Source organism: Bufo bufo, chromosome 6 (assembly GCF_905171765.1).
Source record: "Bufo bufo chromosome 6, aBufBuf1.1, whole genome shotgun sequence".
Lineage (NCBI taxonomy): Eukaryota > Metazoa > Chordata > Amphibia > Anura > Bufonidae > Bufo > Bufo bufo.
This window is the reverse complement of record NC_053394.1, coordinates 55382198-55402411: the sequence shown is the minus strand read 5'-3', so window position 1 is coordinate 55402411 and position 20214 is coordinate 55382198. Positions and strand designations below refer to the sequence as shown.

The window sequence follows — 20214 nt, the reverse complement described above, 5'->3', positions numbered from 1 at the left end:
CTGTGGCATTGTTTCGATAAGCTTTGCAATGTTGCAAGATTTATTTCCATCCAGTGTTGCATTAATTTTTCACCACGATCTTGCATTAATGATGGTAGAGTCTGACCGCTGTGCAAAGCCTTCTCCAGCACATCCCAAAGATTCTCAATAAGGTTAAGGTCCGGACTCTGTGGTGGCCAATCCATGTGTGACAATGATGTCTCATGCTCCCTGAACCACTCTTTCACAATTTGAGCCCGATGAATCCTGGCATTGTCATCTTGGAATATGCCCGTGCCATCAAAGAAGAAAAAATCCATTGATGGAATAACCTGGTCATTCAGTATGTTCAGGTAGTCGCTGACCTCATTCTTGGAGCACATACTGTTGCTGAACCTAGACCTGACCAACTGCAGCAACCCCAGATCATAGCACTGCCCCCACAGGCTTGTACAGTAGGCACTAGGCATGATGGGTGCATCACTTCATCTGCCTCTCTTCTTACCCTGATGCGCCCATCACTCTGGAACAGGATACATTTGGACTCATCAGACCACATGACCTTCTTCCATTGCTCCAGAGTCCAATCTTTATGCTCCCTTGCAAATTGAAGCCTTTTTGTTGTGGTTTTCCTCACTGATTAGTGGTTTTCTTACGGCTACACAGCTGTTCAGTCCCAATCCCTTGAGTTCCCTTCACATTGTGCGTGTGGAAATGCTCTTACTTTCACTATTAAACATAGCCCTGAGTTCTACTGTTGTTTTTCTTCGATTTGATTTCACCAAACGTTGAAGTGATCGCCGATCACGATCATTCAGGATTTTTTTCCCGCCACATTTCTTCCTCGAATACGATGGGTCTCCACTATCCTTCTAGTTTTTAATAATGCGTTGGACAGTTCTTAACCCAATTTTAATAGTTTCTGCAATCTCCTTAGATGTTTTCTCTGCTTGATCCATGCCAATGATTTGACCCTTCTCAAACAGACTAACATCTTTTCCATGAGATGTGTCTTTCGACATGGTTGTTTAAGAAATGAGAAGCAACTCATTGCACCAGTTGGGGTTAAATAACTTGTTGCCAGCTGAAAGATAATCGCCCATGTAGTACCGTAATCTTCCAATAGGAGGCTCATAACTATTTGCTTAGTTAAATCCAGGTGGTGACTTTTTTTTTGGACAGGCAGTGTATCTGTCTATCTCGTATCTGTCTATCATATTTGCAGCCCTGGACCAGAAAGACCTTTAGCAGACGAGTAAATGTTTTTTCTTTGTTTTATGATCCTGCCTACTGCTGAGGTAATTTTAAAAAAGTATCAGAAAACCCCTTTAATAAATAGCTGTAAGTTACATCTTCAGTGGAAACTTTCAAATCTCGGCTGATTTGTATCTGTAGGCTTGAAGTATAAGTCTGTACATAGGTTATGAGGACCAGTTGCCTCTCCTGACACAACTTAGTAAATAATTTTATTCCCCTTAACATCAGTTCCATTAAGGCTACTTTTCCATTAGCATTTTTTGCAGATCCGTCATGGATCTGCAAAAACGCTTCTGTTACGATAATACAACTACATGCATTCGTCATAAACGGATCCGGTTGTATTATTATGTCTTATATAGCTATGATGGAACCGTCTTGGACACCATTGAAAGTCAATGGGGGACGGATCCGTTTTCTATTGTGTCAGATAAAACGGATCCGCCACCATTAACTTACATTGTTTCTCAGGACGGATCCGTCTTGCTCCGCACCACATCGCGGACAGGAAAACGCTGCTTGCAGCATTTTTCTTTTCGCAATGGGGACGCAACCAAATGGAACGGAATGCGTTTTGGTGCATTCTATTTAGTTCAGTTCAGTTTTGTCCCCATTGACAATCAATGGGGACAAAACTGAAACGTTTTCTTCAGCTATTGAGATCCTATGATGGATCTCAATAGCGGAATTGAAAACTCTAATGGGAAAGTACGTAGCCTAACTTGAAGGGAGCTTTTAGAAATCCATGTGCTTTCCGTCAAAACAACCCCTTCCAGATGAAAGGAAGGGATTATCAGTTTTAGAAATTTTTGAACAAAATCTGCTGTGTGTGAAGGTGTCCATTCATTGCTGACATTATCAGACTGTGTAGAGACACACCTGTTTGACAATGGTTGGTTAACAACCAGTAGTTGATTTATTAATAAACTTCTAGGACGAATAACAGAGGAAAGGCAGAACACAGATGTAAGAAAAAAACAGGAAAGACTTGTATTTACTAAAACAGAAATGTCAGGAGAGCTGGTGGTTCCTCCCTATGGGCTCAATGTACACGGTGGTGTCTAAAAAAAAAAAAATCTTGAATTCACCAGGGTGAATTTTACCACTGGGTGAATTGTATTGAGGACAGAATGAGACATACTCAGCTGTTCAAAACTACCAATCAATATCAGAATACAACATTTGTGTTTCTCCACCCCTTCCAAATGGTGGGACACAAAGATATGGTCCTCAGCCTTGCATGTTGGCAAACTTTGGCACAACGTTAGAGCCCATAGCGGTGCCCCTTAATTGAATGTAAAAATCATCCCAAAATAATTGCAAATCAGAACCACTTCCAATAATGACAGAATAAATTCCTGACGATACGGCAAGTAATTGGATCAATGTAATGGCCTGAAAACTGCAACTATCCCTCCTTCAGTATTTCAACAGTCTGCATTGTGTTATATATATATATATATATATATATATATATACAGTACAGACCAAAAGTTTGGACACACCTTCTCATTCAAAGAGTTTTCTTTATCTTGATGACTATGAAAATTGTAGATTCACACTGAAGGCATCAAAACTATGAATTAACACATGTGGAATTATATACATAACAAACAAGTGTGAAACAACTGAAAATATGTCATATTCTAGGTTCTTTAAAGTAGCCACCTTTTGCTTTGATTACTGCTTTGCACACTCTTGGCATTCTCTTGATGAGCTTCAAGAGGTAGTCCCCTGAAATGGTTTTCACTTCACAGGTGTGCTCTGTCAGGTTTAATAAGTGGGATTTCTTGCCTTATAAATGGGGTTGGGACCATCAGTTGCGTTGAGGAGAAGTCAGGTGGATACACAGCTGATAGTCCTACTGAATAGACTGTTAGAATTTGTATTATGGCAAGAAAAAAGTAAGTAAAGAAAAACGAGTAGCCATCATTACTTTAAGAAATGAAGGTCAGTCAGTCAGCCGAAAAATTGGGAAAACTTTGAAAGTAAGGGCTATTTGACCATGAAGGAGAGTGATGGGGTGCTGCGCCAGATGACCTGGCCTCCACAGTCACCGGACCTGAACCCAATGAGATGGTTTGGGGTGAGCTGGACCGCAGAGTGAAGGCAAAAGGGCCAACAAGTGCTAAGCATCTCTGGGAACTCCTTCAAGACTGTTGGAAGACCATTTCAGGGGACTACCTCTTGAAGCTCATCAAGAGAATGCCAAGAGTGTGCAAAGCAGTAATCAAAGCAAAAAGTGGCTACTTTGAAGAACCTAGAATATGACATATTTTCAGTTGTTTCACACTTGTTTGTTATGTATATAATTCCACATGTGTTAATTCCTAGTTTTGATGCCTTCATAGTCATGAAAATAAAGAAGTATAAAGAAGTCTTTGTAGTATATATTGGAGGCGTGGCAATCTCCTTGGAGTCATGCACACCTGACCAGTCAATCTGTCCTGGAGGCTGGTTTTAAAGTCAGTATAAAACTGAGTCTGCTTGTATAGAACCTACCAGTAGCCATTTGGCTCCAGGAGAAGTATATGGTGGGCTCAGCGTGCATGTTGGTACTTGCATCCTTGGATCCGATGAAAGCTGTAATGCCACCGGACGGGGTTAAAAGCAGAGTGTGCTTGGCGTGCACGCTGACCTGCATTCCCTGGACTTTGTGTGGCTGTCATGGCCCATAAACAGGTAGGAACTAGTGTTAGGGACCACTTAATAGAGGCGACCTTGACGTGGTGAGTGGCTTATTACGCTTTGGCCAAAATGTACACCAATGCCTCATCCAGCATGGAGGCAGGGCAGAATGCTGGATGCAGAGTGCTATCACATTTGCATTTTCCATATATATATATATATATATATATATATATATATATATATATATAGAATAAATGAAATCCGCAGCACATCCAAGTAGTGAAGAAGTATAAGAACCTCTAATCACCAAGCATGCGACGTTTCAATCCTCTCAATGGGATTTTTCTTGAGAAAAATCCCATTGAGAGGATTGAAACGTCGCATGCTTGGTGATTAAAGCTTCTTTTACTTCTCAATATATAGGGTGTTGATGTCATTAGACCACACCCCTTCTCATTACAGAGATGCACATCACCTAATATGCTTAATTGGTAGTAGGCTTTCGAGCCTATACAGCTTGGAGTAAGACAACATGCATAAAGAGGATGATGTGGTCAAAATACTCATTTGCCTAATAATTCTGTACAGGGTGTACAGTTATGTGTCTATGCAACAATTGGATAGGGAGGTTCTCTTTATTCTAACCCAAATTATTTGTCATCCACGCAGTAAGTGGTGATGTCAAGTTCACCAGTGACCAGAGTAGGAACCGCTCTTTCCAGCTGTTCTCCTCTCTATTTCATGTGGAGACCATATGCATCATCATCATCCATGTGTTGAATGGTTGTCCTGTGGAATATATCTTATTTGTGCTATTCCAATCAGGGTTTACAGTGCCGAGACGCACCCAATTCCAGGAGGAATAACAGAGGAACTGCAAAATTAAGAGAATAGATACTTGAGAAGTACAGGAAACCTCTTTGAGATGACCACCCTAAACTGCATTGCAAAGTAGTCTTTCAGGTGTAGTCTTCTTAAAAACTATGGATGCCTTTGAGGGGAGTTTTTATTTTATTATTATTATTATTATTATTATACTCATTCTGGGCTAAAAATCATATTTTCTATTGGTCTTTATTAAAAGGATTCTGTCACCTCGTTTTAGCCTATAGAGCTGCGGACATGCACAGCTAGATCGCCGCTAGCATGTCCGCAATATACCTGTCCTATATCTCTGAGTGCTTTTATTGAGTGTAAAAAAAATTATTTTATATATATGCAAATCAGCCTGGTAAGGTGCCCAAGGGGCTGTACTAACCGTTCTGGAGCCCAGCCACGCCCCCCCTGAAAAGGAGCCCAGCATCGCCTGCATCCAGGAATCTCCTCCTTGCTCACAAAGTCAGATCGCCATAATCTCGCGATGCGCAGCTCCTTCCCTGAGGCTGATGCCAGCACAGGGAAGGAACACTATGCCGGCACTGCGCATGCGCAAGCAACAAGGAGATTCGGCGGACGCAGGCGGTGCTGGGCTCCTTCTCAGGGGGGCGTGGCTGGGCTCCAGAACAGTTAGTACAGCGCCTTGGGCACCTTACCAGGATGATTTGCATATATATAAAATAATTTTTTACACTCAATAAAAGCACTCAGGGATATAGGACAGGTATATTGCGGACATGCTAGCGGCGATCTAGCCGTGCATGTCCGCAGCCCTATAGGGTAAAACGAGGTGACAGAATCCCTTTAAACATTTTCAACAGTTTTTTCCCTCTACAGCTTTCAATTTCACGACATCTGCAGACGATCCCTTCTGTTTCACTCAGCATCTGTCAGGAAGCTGCTCTGATTGCCGGATATGTAGCCCTTATCTGTAATGTCCAAAGGGTTTATAAACATTCATAGTTAAAGGGAACCTGTCATCAACTTTATGCTGCCCATACTGACGGCAGAATAGAGTAGAGACAGGCTTTAAATATTTAAACTTTAAATGACTGTTTATGTGCTGTCAGGAGTTCAGAGATAAAGGATAGAGACCCAGCCATCAGAGCAGCTCCCTAATTGGTTCACTGTAAAGCAGAATCCAGCTGTAGAGGAAAACTGTTGAAACATTTTAGTAAAGACCAAAAAATATTTTTATCTCCAAAATGAGTAAAATGCAATGATAACAAATTGCCCCCAAAGGTCTCCATAGTTTTTAAAGAAGATTGACAGTGTGCATAATAATAGAATAGGAAATCTGGTCTAAGCGGTGGTATTTTGGAGAGGTTACAATGTATGTACTAGATCAGAAATGTTAGTAGAGCCGATCGGTCCTCTATAGTTCTACTATTCCACCGACATTTGAAATATGCCCCGATCAATAAAAAATCCAGCACACACTTTTATAACAGATTGGCTGCTTTATTACGACCCATAAATCACATAAAACAGCAACATATAAAAAATATCAGGATATTCTGTGTACAGATGATATAGTGGAATTGTTAAGCTCTGTATATTCTTTATCCAGCCTGACATATTGGCTGATGCTTCCCTGCCGGGCTATTCAGTGCTCTGTGCTCCATCTCCTGGAGAAATGAAAGGATAATTATTATGAAGATGCCACCATATAGAATGCACTATACAACTGCATCAATAGCAATTCCCTAATATTCTCGGCATCTTTTCCTCTAGCCATAGGAGGAATTCAGTTCTTATCTGAAGGGGATGTCAGTTGCTGCCCAGGCTAAAGGGAGATATACCGATATTAGTACATCTTTATATTAGGAACTCGAGGAATGTTCACACTGGGCGTCTTTGGGTATTATAATACATATTCAAGTATGATAATATTTTTACTTATAATTTACTATAGAAGGGCATTCATGGATGTTAACGGCCAACTGTGCAATACACATTTACCCTGAGTCCTCCATAGGAAGAGCAGAGGATTCCCACTCTGTCTCATGGAGGAGTTCTCTCTCTATGATGTCTACATGTTCTAGTAGGACATATGGACATTCTCTTGATAAAACAAACCCTTTTAAGGGCTCATTCAGACGACCGTATGGATAGGTCCGCATCCGTTCCCGCAATTTTGCAGAAAGGGTGCGGATCCATTCATTTCAATGGGGCCGCAAAAGATGAGGACAGCACGCCGTGTGCTGTCCGCCTCCGTAGTTCCGTTCCGCGGGCGCACAAAAAAGATAGAGCAAGTCCTATTCTTGTCCGCAAGAATAGGCATTTCTATTATAGTGCCGGCCAAAATACAAAACGCACACAGCCGGTATCCGTGTTTTGCAGATCTGCAATTTGCGGACCACAAAACACTACAGCCGTCTGAATGTGGCCAAAGGGGGTGCTCCTACAATTCACATTTATCACATATGCAAAGTGATAAATTCCAAAATTTTTGGAACCCCAGCAATCATTTGTATTTTCTGGTCTTCCCCACCGGCAAGTTACTTGGCTGCCTTTGGGTTTTATGGAGCGTCCACGCGCATGCGTGACTACTGTTCCATGCAAACTCCTCACCGCTGATATACCCGTGCGATGGAATAGGGTTCGCTACCCCTCAGACTAGTGATCTGTGGGGCTCCCAGCAATTTACCTATGCACTCAGAAGAAGAGGATGACACCACCAGAGTCTGGTAATGTGATAAATGCGGATTGTGGGAGAACTCCCTTAGGCCGCAAGCAAAAAAAGCAATGTATGTCTTTCATGGTGATTTTTTATGTGGATAATCGTGCAGCATTTCCGTGACGCATCCCCGGCAAAATCTATTCCCCAAAATTGCAATACAAAGGGTGAAAATCCACATCAACAACTGACACGCTGTGGATTTCAGGTCAATTTCTGCAAGGCAAACTGTAGACGAGATTTTGATGCACCATCTCGGTGCCATGCACAGCTACATTGGGTGCTACTTTCCAGGGGGCTTCTGCAGTACCTGGGACATTTTTTAACTTTTTCAAGAGTTTTGGTGGTCTCTCCTTTCTATGGGAGCCTTCTGAATGTTCCAGGAGAGTTGACAAGAATGTATAAATTGCATTAACAGGCATGCACAGGGGTAACCAAGTTCCTGTAAAACTCAGTTTCACATGAGATACAGTAAATGGTCCTTCTGAGTCCCCATCAGGCCCCCGGTGTATTGTTACGCCCTTATAGACAACCTTTTGGTTGAGATCTGCATCTCCTCACCATTGTTACTGCAGGGGTGGAAGTATTTTGTCACAGCGATGTCATCTAGAGGGAGAAAAAAAAACAATAGTAACGCCAGATATTGTTATATAACTCACACAGAAGCTTTTTGTCAAGATCCTAGTGAAAGCCCTGAACAGGAACTCTCATATGGCCATATAGCTAAATGTTTACCCACATCTGCCACTAGGGGGCATATGGATTTATACGCGGCACCATACAGATTTTGTATCCTAAATGTGCCCAAATTCTGGTGCCCATGATGTACATGCACCACATTCATTACCACATTCATTAGAAACTTTAACACACTTTTTGTGACTCTCCCAACAAAGGGTATGGCTTAACAGAAAGAGGGCGTGGATTCATGGGAACGAGTGTGGCCTAGAAGCATGATCATTCAAAGATTTGGCGAATTTTGGGAGGTAAGCTAAGCCAACAAATAGGTGTGCCAGACTTATCAGTCAGCATTAGCCACTGTGATACATTTGTACCGAAACTACAACTCAAAGCACACAGAAATTTGGAGGCACACAGAGTCCCCGTTCCTGCACTTCCCGCTGCTTCTGAGTACCAACACGGTGGCCCCGAGAGTGAATGGAAGCACAAGAATGGGGAGTTGGGTTTTTGAACACGTGGGCAGATTGTGGTGTTTACATGGGGGGGGGAGGGATCTGGTCTAGGGTCTCTAAGACTGAATTCACACTGCCGTTTTTAGAACCAGTTTTTAAATGGCCAGACAGACCCCTTGAAAACAATGGACTCATTTTTAACAACCATTTAGACAAGCGTGCACTGATCTAATAGCTGTTAAAATGGGAACACTATGTAAAAAAAGGTCCTTTCAGTATATGTAAGTGCCTCCCCATAGTGCACCAGTATATATAATGGCCCCCATATAGCGCCCTAGTATGCATAATGGCTCCCGATCACCCCTGGTAGTGCCAACAGACCCTTAAAAAAATACTCACCTCATCCACTTGCACGGGAGCGGGAGGGAACACATGCTCCACACGGGAGGCCGCAGGACCTGACGCTCCCAGCATCATAACGTCACATGACACTGGTAGCATCGGGTTATTGTGCCTCCAGTGCAAGTGCAGACCTCCCAAGTGTCCCTCTTTTGGAGGGACAGTCCCTCTTTTTGACCAATGTCCCTCTTTGCTCTTTAAATGTCCCTCTTTTTGATCTGATGTATAGATTTGCATTATTACATTCACAATATTGACCCAGAGAGTATCTGTCTGGTTCCTCTCTGTATATTTGAGCCAGTCTTGTGTATAATTTCATTATTTGATGCAGTTGGGATTTTAGAAATGTATAGAATTCAGATTATTTTTGCACCATCTCGTAAGAGAAAACTATTAAAGTGTATAGATATGCAGGAAAAATGGATCTCACACACAATGAACCATAAGTGTCCTTCTTTGACCGTCCAAAAAGTTGGGAGGTATGCAAGTGCATGAGGTAAGTATGTTTTTTTTTTTTTTAAGGATCTGTCATCACTATTGGGGGTGGTGGGGGCCATTATATATAATGGGGGCCATTGGATGTACAGGGGGCATTATATATAATGGGGGCCATTGGATGTCCAGGTGGCACTATGGGGGCATTATGTATACTAATGGTACTGCAACATATGGGTTTAACAAAAAAAGCCAATGAACCACATCCCTATTTATGGATGCAAAACAGCACAATGGATAGATTGACAGAAAATGGATGCACACATGGATGCAAAATAGCCATGAAAAACTGACAGTCCTATGAATGTATCCTAAACCAAGTGGGTCAGGTCTGGAGTCTCTATACAGGCTGGTTCTGGTCTGGACTTTATATACAGGGGGGTAGTGGTCCGGACTTTATATAGAGGGAGGGAGTCTGTAAATATGGGGATATGGCCTGGGGTCTGTAAACTGGGCAGGTCTGGCCCTTGGTCTGTAAACATGGTTGGTTTGGCATGGGGTCTGTATAAATTACTGAGCTGCAGTCTATATCTTCATTGGTTCAAATGGTTCTGCTGTATGGTCTGTATTAATTTTGGGGTGTGCTGAAGGGGGGTATCTTTACTATTTGTAATTCAAATGCCATACTGTATGTTGAAGGCACGTGCTATGTAAATGGGCAGGGCATAATGAAACTACACTGATCAAAAATATAAATGCAACACTTTGGGTTTTGCTCCTATTTTGCATGAGCTGAACTCAAAGATCTGAAACATTTTCTACATACACAAAAGACCCATTACTCTCAAATATTGTTCACAAATCTGTCTAAATCTGTGTTAGTGAGCACTTCTCCTTTGCCAAGATAATCCATCCCACCTCACAGGTCTGGCATATCAAGGTGCTGATTAGACAACATGAATATTGCACAGGTGTGCCTTAGACTGCCCACAAAAAAAGGCCACTCTGAAACGTGCAGTTTGATCACACAGCACAATGCCACAGATGTTAAGGGAGCGTGCAGTTGGTATGCTGACTGCAGGAATGTCTACCAGAGCTGTTGCCCGTGCAATGAATGTCCATTTCTCTACTATAAGCCGTCTCCAAAGGCGTTTCAGAAAATTTGGCAGTACATCCAACCGGCTTCACAACCGCAGACCATGTGTAACCACACCAGCCCAGGACCTCCACATCCAGCATGTTCACCTCCATGATCGTATGAGACCAGCCACCCGGACAGCAGCAGCAACAATCGGTTTGCATAAACAAAGAATTTCTGCACAAACCGTCATAAACCGTCTCAGGGAAGCTCATCTGCATGCTCGATGTCCTCATCGGGGTCTGGACCTGACTGCAGTACGTCATCGTAACTGACTTGAGTGGGCAAATGCTCACATTCTATAGCGTCTGGCACGTTGGAGAGGCATTCTGTTCACGGATGAGTCACGGTTTTCATTGTTCAGGGCAGATGGCAGACAGCGCGTGTGGCGTCATGTGTGGGGGAGCGGTTTGCTGACGTGAACGTTGTTGATCGAGTGTCCCATGGTGGCGATGGGGTTATGGTATGGGCAGGCGTATGTTATGGACAATGAACACAGGTGCATTTTATTGATGGCATTTTGAATGCACAGAGATACCGTGACGAGATCCTGAGGTCCATTGTTGTTCCATTCATCCACGACCATCACCTCATGTTGAAGCATGATAATGTACGGCCCCATATTGCAAGGATCTGTACACAATTCCTGGAAGCTGAAAACATCCCAGTTCTTGCATGGCCAGCATACTCACCGGACATGTCACCATTGAGCATGTTTGGGATGCTCTGGATCGGCGTATACGACAGGGTGTTCCAGTTCCTGCCAATATTCTGCAACTTCGCACAGCTATTGTAGAGGAGTGGACCAACATCCCACAGGCCACAATCAACAACCTGATCAACTCTATGCGACGGAGATGTGTTGCACTGCATGAGGCAAATGGTGGCCACACCAGATACTGACTGGTTTTATGACTCCCTCCTCCCAGTAAGGCAAAACGGTGCACATTTCAGAGTGGCCTTTTATTGTGGGCAGTCTAAGGCACACCTGTGCAATATTCATGCTGTCTAATCAGCACCTTGATATGCCACACCTGTGAGGTGGAATGGATTATCTCGGAAAAGGAGAAGTGCTCACTAACATAGATTTAGACAGATTTGTGAACAATATTTGAGAGTAATGGGTCTTTTGTGTATGTAGAAAATGTTTCAGATCTTTGAGTTCAGCTCATGCAAAATAGGAGCAAAACCAAAAGTGTTGCGTTTATATTTTTGGTCAGTGTATTTTGAGCTACGAGCTCTTCTTTTTCTTCCCATTTTTGGAATCTCTGTGATGTCTCTTCTCAAAAGTTGGCAAGTATGATGTCCACCTATTATCAGGTGACTGTGTACACAGATATATCCATATAGAAGTGAGGAGCAGTGATGGTTACCTGTCTCATAGTAGTCTAAGATGGTGGCAGTGGCTGCCCGAAGGTTACCGACAGGAATTTCTTGTTCAACTGAGAACGTGAAGGACTTCATCTCTTTACCAAGCTGATACAAGAAAAAGAATGGCGAGTTAGTAAGTGATTTCATCTTTTTATTCTTAGAAGTTTCTGGTTTGTCCTTAAAGGAGTTTTCCCTTTTGGACAATCCATTTATGGCATATCAACAGGATAGTATATATAGAAAGAAAACAAAGACAAAAACATACAGCGCCTCATGTGCGATATCATCTTAGTGTATGTGCAGATATAATGGATAATCAGACGAAACTGCACGAGCAATCAAGATTACAAATTTCAATCGAAAATATTAGAAAAGAGGTTTAGTGATGAAGGCTATCCTAAAAAGCTAGTACAAAATACAATACAAAAAAGTATGACACAGACGCAGTACGAGTGCCTTGTGCCTGGCTTAAAACAATCACAGACCACATACGATTTGTCACGCAGTTCAACACATCAAATAAATATATCCTAATGAGCCTTAAAAAACACTGGCACAACCTACGCCAGGACCCACATTTACCCAAATATCTTTCCGGTGGGCACAAGATTACGTACAGATGAGCTCCTACTATACAAAATATTCTCACCCCAAGCCAACTAAAACAGCATCAGCCGAAACGGGGTACCCATACCGACAAGCACCCTCCAAGATGGCAGTGTATTCCCAATCAAACACCATCTCACATGCCACGCCTCGTATGTTATATATTTGATAGAATGTGGATGCGGATTGCAATACATTGGGCGCACTACGCAGGAATTACAACCAGCATAGGCACAATATCTGAAAGCAATGTTTGACACACAGCCTATCAATACACTTTGCGCGTCCACAACTGATCAAGAGAACCATCTCTTTAGAATTACGCTAATGGATTTTATACCTGATAATCCATTTAATCGATTTGAAAAATTACAGAAAAGAGAGGTCTATTGGATTTATCAACTTGATACCCTCAACCCATACGGTCTTAACGAAATTAGTGAAACCATTTTATAACTAACGACAGACTGCCCCCAAAAGTCTATGAGATCGTTGTAATTTTATTGTTATAATTTTTATATTTATAGTTTTATATTTCTATATTTAGCTGTTATTTAGTTTTATTCAATTTTTTACTTTCTTATCCCACCCCTTTACTTTTACTGTTATTAAGTCATTGTTTTTTGCTTGTACAGGGCTGCCATACCCGATGTCCCTAATTTCCTTTGATCGTCCCTCTATAATTCCCATTGAAAAATGGGAACTACAGCTATACAATACCCAAATCCCCTAGGATAACGATGAAATTCGACACTTTTTATCTGATGCTAGTCTATATATTTATTATCCTGCAGCCACTCCATCCAGCTGCATAGCGCAGCACCCGACCCCCCTACTGTACAACGTGTACAATATATTTTTTCCAATGTACCCTTTTCTCCTGAAATGTAAAAACCAGCGAGATGAACATCTTCTGCTCCATGGCTGGCGCACGGCACATAGCATGTAATGGATCGCGGAGCCCCCAGGGAAACAGATACTGGATGCGATTGTTTTAACCTGTTGCAGCAAGCGCTCACTCTAATGCTGCATGAGGGATATTCCTAGGGCTCATGCACACAAACGTATTTTCTTGCCGTGTCCGTTCCGTTTTTTTTGCGGACCGTATGCGAACCATTCACCTCAATAGGTCCGCAAAAAAACCTAAAGTTACTCCGTGTGCATTCTGTTTCCATATTTCCGTATTTCGGTTCCGCAAAAAAATAGAACATGTCCTACTATTATTGTCCGCATTACGAACAAGGATAGTACAGTTCTATGACGGGCCAGCTGTTCCGTTCCGCAAAATACGGAATGCACATGGACGTCATCCGTATTTTTTGCGGATCTGTTTTTTGCAGACCGCAAAATACATACAGTCGTGTGCATGAGCCCTTACTCTTATGACAATGTGATTTTACACCATTAGCAAACTACCCTACAATACTAACTGCAGACTCAGTAAATTACGTAAAACACACCTGTGCACCTCCCCTCCCCCACTTCTCAATCAGCCCGCCAATAAATGTGCCTTTTTAAAGCTTCCCTGTGCATGTCTTATCATTACTGTCCTGATGAAGGGGACGCTCTGTCCCAGAAATGCATTGACATTTTATTATTACAATACAGAAGAACTTCCTCAGAACACTGTTTCTGCATCTATACCGCTGGCAGCGCCGACTTGTGGGTTTCGTCTACTTTTCTCCATTATCTATATCAACAGGATAGGCCATAAATGGCTGATTGCTATATGATGTGCTTATGGGTTTCTAGAAGCAGTTCTTGTTGTGGTATTCTAACTAGTAAATGCGCTAAAAATGCACTTTTAATCTTCTTTCCGCTGTATGGAAATGAGTCTCTTCAAGTCAAGGAGGCCGGCATTTTTCTCCTCCAAGTCAAGGTTTGCCCGGCCTCCTGTAGCTTGACTGCCTGTGTGAGATCTAATGAGGCCTGCTGATAATGTTCCCTGCCTGAGAGAACATCAATCAAGATGTAGGAGACAGGGGCATAATGTAGGAGCATAAGTGCCTGATGCTCCTACATTAATTAACGTTGAGAGCATCAGATCTTTATGTACCAGGTTGGCGACCATGAAGACAGCGTGGGTGGCCCCTTGGGCATCAGCCCATCGGGAAATTTCCCTGTAGGGTCTATGGCCAGTCCACCCCTGGGTGGAAAATCGTAAAATGTTGCAAATTGGTGTGCAAAATGTGGCTTCTGCAATCAACTGAGACTTTAGTACCCTAGAAATCTGGCAATCAATATGGATAATCTCCCTTCCCCATCCCTTAGGCTCTGTTCACACTATTAATAAGGTCCAGTCTATCAGGTTAATTTAACTTTTTGACCACCAGAAATGAAAAAAATATATATATTTTTTGAATCTGACAAACCCATTCTAGGTAAAAAGGGATTTATTATAGCTGAGATGGGTCTATTGATGCCACACAGTGCCTAATGGTAGAATCAAACGGTAAGGTGGCACCATCATCAGCCCCTGTGACACCAGGCTGGGTGTCAATGGATTTCCATGAAAGCCAGAGGTCTGCTAAAGATTGCCAGGCTACCATCAAATATATTTTACCACTTTCACACTGACAATACAGAGATATCCCATATGGACAGTACACAAGGACGGCATGCAGTGTTTGGACAGCTGTAAATGGGGTAGGAATTATGACAGGGATATAAACTCCAGAGAACCCCTTTACATTGAAGCAAAAAGAAATCATCTCACCTTATCAAAGTACACAATAACTTTATTGGGGTGCGCCTCTGCCCTGCTAATCAAATTATGTCCCCGTAGCTGGAAAACAGAGTAAGTATAAATGAACAGTTTTTTTTATCTGAAAATATAAATATATTGTGGTCACTGTATATTGTGTGAGCTTTCTGTACCTGTTTGACAGAAGACTTGTTCGGTGTGTATCCGGATGGGAGCTTGATTTCCACCAATGCCATATTTGAGTTCTCTCTGTTGCCAATGTAGCTGTGAGAATAGATTTAATTATATACATATGCTCCAATATCACAGCAGGGGGCAGATATCAATACTATTGTTCTCAGGAACCAGAGTTTTGTCTAAGCCTGTCACTTTCTTTGCTGGAAGCTTCAAAGAACATATATGAGCAGTGAGTCTGACCCCAGAGTGAATACTCTTTCATGTTGTGTTTTCCATAACTTTTATTAACTTTAATGGGGCCCCGTCATGCTTATCCTGCCCTCCACAGTCTCCTGAACTGTATCCATCCATGTTCTTCGTACTGGTGAGGACCCCAGCCATAAGACCTTCATTGTGTTTTTATGGCCTAATATATTATATCATAAAATATTATGGCATAAAAAAACATTTAAACGGTAACTAACTTTTCACACAACTTTTATATAAATCAATAGTACAAGCAACCACAAGAACCTTTGTAATATGTTTTATCAGTGAGAACTGTCTAGTTCTGTTATGTGCTATTTACCAGCTCTACTTCTTCCCCCACTAATTGCTTTACACTTTGAAAAAAATGCCTTTTTTTTCTGTCCAGAACAGGTCATCTCTGCAGGAGGATCATATTACACATGTCAATACAAGTCTATGGAGAGGGCAGGAGTGAGCAGGAGCTGAGGAGGAAATACATACAAACAAGAAAGACTGCACAACTATATAAGACGTTTATATAACTCAACAACAAGTGCTTCATTCACAAAAATATAGGTCAGAAGTCCTCTGTAATGTCCCCCATTATGCTGAGACTGCTTCTAAATGACTGTGAGACAGTTAGGAAGGAGATTTTTCTCTACTTTTGTGTGTTCAGTGATTGGCAGCTAGTCTCCACCCACCATGTCTGAGAGAACTGCAATCAGATATTCGGCAAGAACAGAGGGAAACTGATAGAAAAAGCCAGCTACAATTGATATAATGGCCAGAAATAGTGTTATTCCTCATGTACACACACAATGTACTATTGATTAATGCAAAGTTTGTTGAAAGCTCAGTGCTGCTTTAAGCTTAACTTTTGTATACATGATGGCCCTCTAAACTTAGCCTGGATGTGATTGCTTCCTCTACCCTCCCTACTGTTATACAAACCGGATTCCAAAAAAGTTGGGACACTATACAAATCGTGAATAAAAACTGAATGCAATGATGTGGAGGTGCCAACTTCTAATATTTTATTCAGAATAGAACATAAATCACGGAGCAAAAGTTTAAACTGAGAAAATGTACCATTTTAAGGGAAAAATATGTTGAATCAGAATTTCATGGTGCCAACAAATCCCCAAAAAGTTGGGACAAGGCCATTTTCACCACTGTGTGGCATCTCCCCTTCTTCTTACAACACTCAACAGACGTCTGGGCACCGAGGAGACCAGTTTCTCAAGTTTAGAAATAGGAATGCTCTCCCATTCTTGTCTAATACAGGCCTCTAACTGTTCAATCGTCTTGGGCCTTCTTTGTTGACCCTTCCTCTTTATGATGCGCCAAATGTTCTCTATAGGTGAAAGATCTGGACTGCAGACTGGCCATTTCAGTACCCGGATCCTTCTCCTACGCAGCCATGATGTTGTGATTGATGCAGAATGTGGTCTGGCATTATCTTGTTGAAAAATGCAGGGTCTTTCCTGAAAGAGATGACGTCTGGATGGGAGCATATGTTGTTCTAGAACCTGAATATATTTTTCTGCATTGATGGTGCCTTTCCAGACATGCAAGCTGCCCATGCCACACGCACTCATGCAACCCCATACCATCAGAGACGCAGGCTTCTGAACTGAGTGTTGATAACAACTTGGGTTGTCCTTGTCCTCTTTGGTCCGGATGACATGGCGTCCCAGATTTCCAAAAAGAACTTCGAATCGTGACTCGTCTGACCACAGAACAGTCTTCCATTTTGCCACACTCCATTTTAAATGATCCCTGGCCCAGTGAAAACGCCTGAGCTTGTGGATCTTGCTTAGAAATAGCTTCTTCTTTGCACTGTAGAGTTTCAGCTGGCAACGGCGGATGGCACGGTGGATTGTGTTCACTGACAATGGTTTCTGGAAGTATTCCTGAGCCCATTCTGTGATTTCCTTTACAGTAGCATTCCTGTTTGTGGTGCAGTGTCGTTTAAGGGCCCGGAGATCACGGGCATCCAGTATGGTTTTACGGCCTTGACCCTTACGCACAGAGATTGTTCCAGATTCTCTGAATCTTCGGATGATGTTATGCACAGTTGATGATGATAGATGCAAAGTCTTTGCAATTTTTCGCTGGGTAACACCTTTCTGATATTGCTCCACTATCTTTCTGCGCAACATTGTGGGAATTGGTGATCCTCTACCCATCTTGGCTTCTGAGAGACACTGCCACTCTGAGAAGCTCTTTTTATACCCAATCATGTTGCCAATTGACCTAATTAGTGTTAATTGGTCTTCCAGCCCTTCGTTATGCTCAAATTTACTTTTTCCAGACTCTTATTGCTACTTGTCCCAACTTTTTTGGGATTTGTTGACACCGTGAAAATTGGAATCAACGTATTTTTCCTTTAAAATTATACATTTACTCGGATTAAACGTTTGATCTGTCATCTACGTTCTATTACAAATAAAATATTGACATTTGCCATCTCCACATCATTGCATTCAGTTTTTATTCACAATTTGTTTAGTGTCCCAACTTTTTTGGAATCCGGTTTGTACATCTCCCTACAATAACATGGCATGTTCCTGTACCTTGACAGAGTAGTGGGGTAGTAGGGCCACTGGAGTTCACCCCCTAAGAAAATCTGTCTTTCAGTTTTGTACACAGGATAGTTGAGAAATATATGATCCCTGGGGGCTCGACCACTGGGACCTCATGATCACTAGATTCTGATCCTCCATGTTGAATGGAGCAGCAGTCAGCAGTACAGCACTCTGCTACCTCCATTAGTCCCACTGACCATCAATACAGTTGCAAGGTGCGTGCATGATCATTGTTCTTTTCAAATCTCTCTGGAACAGAAAATTAGGTCCCACGTTCGAGTGATCATGGGGGTCCCCGTGATGGGGCTCTCAGTGATCATACATTTATCACCTATCCTGTGGAAAAACTATGTACAAAACTAAGTTGTTCCCAAGGCTCCAATGCACATTTCCATCAGTACAATACTTTCTAACCAAATGTTTCTTTACAGGTGACTAACCCTATACATAATAGTAGGTCCTAAATGATCTTTGCAAGGTCTCTATATTCTACTTTACAAGTAATGCGTACATAAATGATTTAAATATGGGAATTCACATTAATAATATTCATTTGCCGTAAAGAGTCACTGTACTTTAACACAATTTGATTTCATTGAATAGAGAACTAGCAGTAACTAGCAAATTTCTAAATCACTTCATTTAAAAAATACGTCTGCCTCAACCTGAAAAAAAAAAGTTGCAAAGTCACTAGGGATCTCACTTCCACCTAATTTGCAGTCCACTGCCTGTTGTCAGGCAAGATCCGTCCCCAGTAACGGATACACAGAAGACAGCTGAGAGGAAGCGTGTCGGATGGTAGCTGAGATCTTGAGCCTGATAAAGCTTTTGAATATTATAGGAGCCTCCTGTTTGTCTGTAATTTTGATTTATCTCTTCTGTGAGCTCCACAGCAAAACAAACATAATAGTGGGAAGTAATCAAATGGATGTCACGGCAGTAGGGTGCTGGTAGATTTCACAGAACAGATATGCCCCCTGCTTCTAAGTGAAATGCATCTAGCTGTGCAGCTGAAACAGGGAATAATATGGCTGAAAGAAACATTAGGGAGACAGAAAAAAAAGACCCGCTTCTTTATAGTTATGATTGTACAAAGAAGCACAGCCATTATGGAAACATTTATGGAAAACTCAGGTATGCTTTAAACTTTTGAATGGCAGTAAGATGTGATGTTCAGTGAGGTTATCTACTACACAGTGTGGCTTCCAGAGGATTAATACCCCACACAATATATACTGTACACATATACAATCCATTATACATTTCACATCTGTATACCTCACCTGACATTGACTAGGATGTTAAATGATTTAAGGGACTTGACGGTACAGATCTCTGGCACAGTGTACACGGAAATGTTAAATGGTGCTTCACCCTCAGGATGTGGTATGTTGTACTTCAGGTTAGTCTGCAACACAAAGAGTGAGTCTCTGTCATATTGCAACAAAGTGACCTCCCTCTGAAAATGAAGCAAATAAGTCGTTGATCCTATTTTGACTTGGTTATAACTCTTTATTTTTATACAGGTTACAAGATAAAGTAACACACTGTCAGACTGGGAAAGACTTTGCAAATGGAGTTCCAGAGAATCCCAGGACACTGCTAAAAGTTTCTCAGTGGTTCCCCAAGATGAAAATAGATAATAGTTCTAGCCGTGCATGCAGGTAGATAGACATCTACAGCCAACCAGTTTGTTGACAGGGTGACTACTAAATAATAGATCTTATCAGGTAGTGGTCTCCTCCACCTTAACTCCTGTATACGATGTTACCAGTTCAAGTTCTTCAAGTCATTTGCTGTCTCTTTGGTTCTATAGTGGACTTGTACTAGCTTATTGTCATTGCAAGCAGACCCTATGTAATGTGATAACATGACCTAAAATGCCAAAGTCTGTATGGACGTGCGAGGTTTCCTTAGCATCTGTAGTAGTCCAGTTACCAACTTTTAGACTATTACAGATGCCTTGTAATGGTGGAGCCATGAGCCATTGATGCACAGCCAATATCTGATGG

The 20214-nt window shown here is 41.9% G+C and overlaps 1 protein-coding gene across 2 annotated transcripts in view; it reads right to left on the bottom strand.

Moving 5' to 3' along the window:
- Positions 1–6183: 6183 nt before the first annotated feature.
- The window catches only part of LOC121003843 (alpha-2-macroglobulin-like), a 100437-nt gene continuing 86406 nt past the window's right edge, over positions 6184–20214 (bottom strand). For both annotated transcript variants that reach the window (XM_040435767.1, XM_040435768.1), the window contains exons 31-36: positions 19486–19610; positions 15383–15473; positions 15222–15290; positions 11902–12004; positions 7985–8029; positions 6184–6371 (exon numbers count right to left, since the gene is read on the bottom strand). In XM_040435767.1, the coding sequence (XP_040291701.1) occupies positions 6346–6371; positions 7985–8029; positions 11902–12004; positions 15222–15290; positions 15383–15473; positions 19486–19610 (459 nt within the window). In that variant the 3' untranslated portion in view covers positions 6184–6345. The remainder of the gene's footprint in view (positions 6372–7984; positions 8030–11901; positions 12005–15221; positions 15291–15382; positions 15474–19485; positions 19611–20214) is intronic.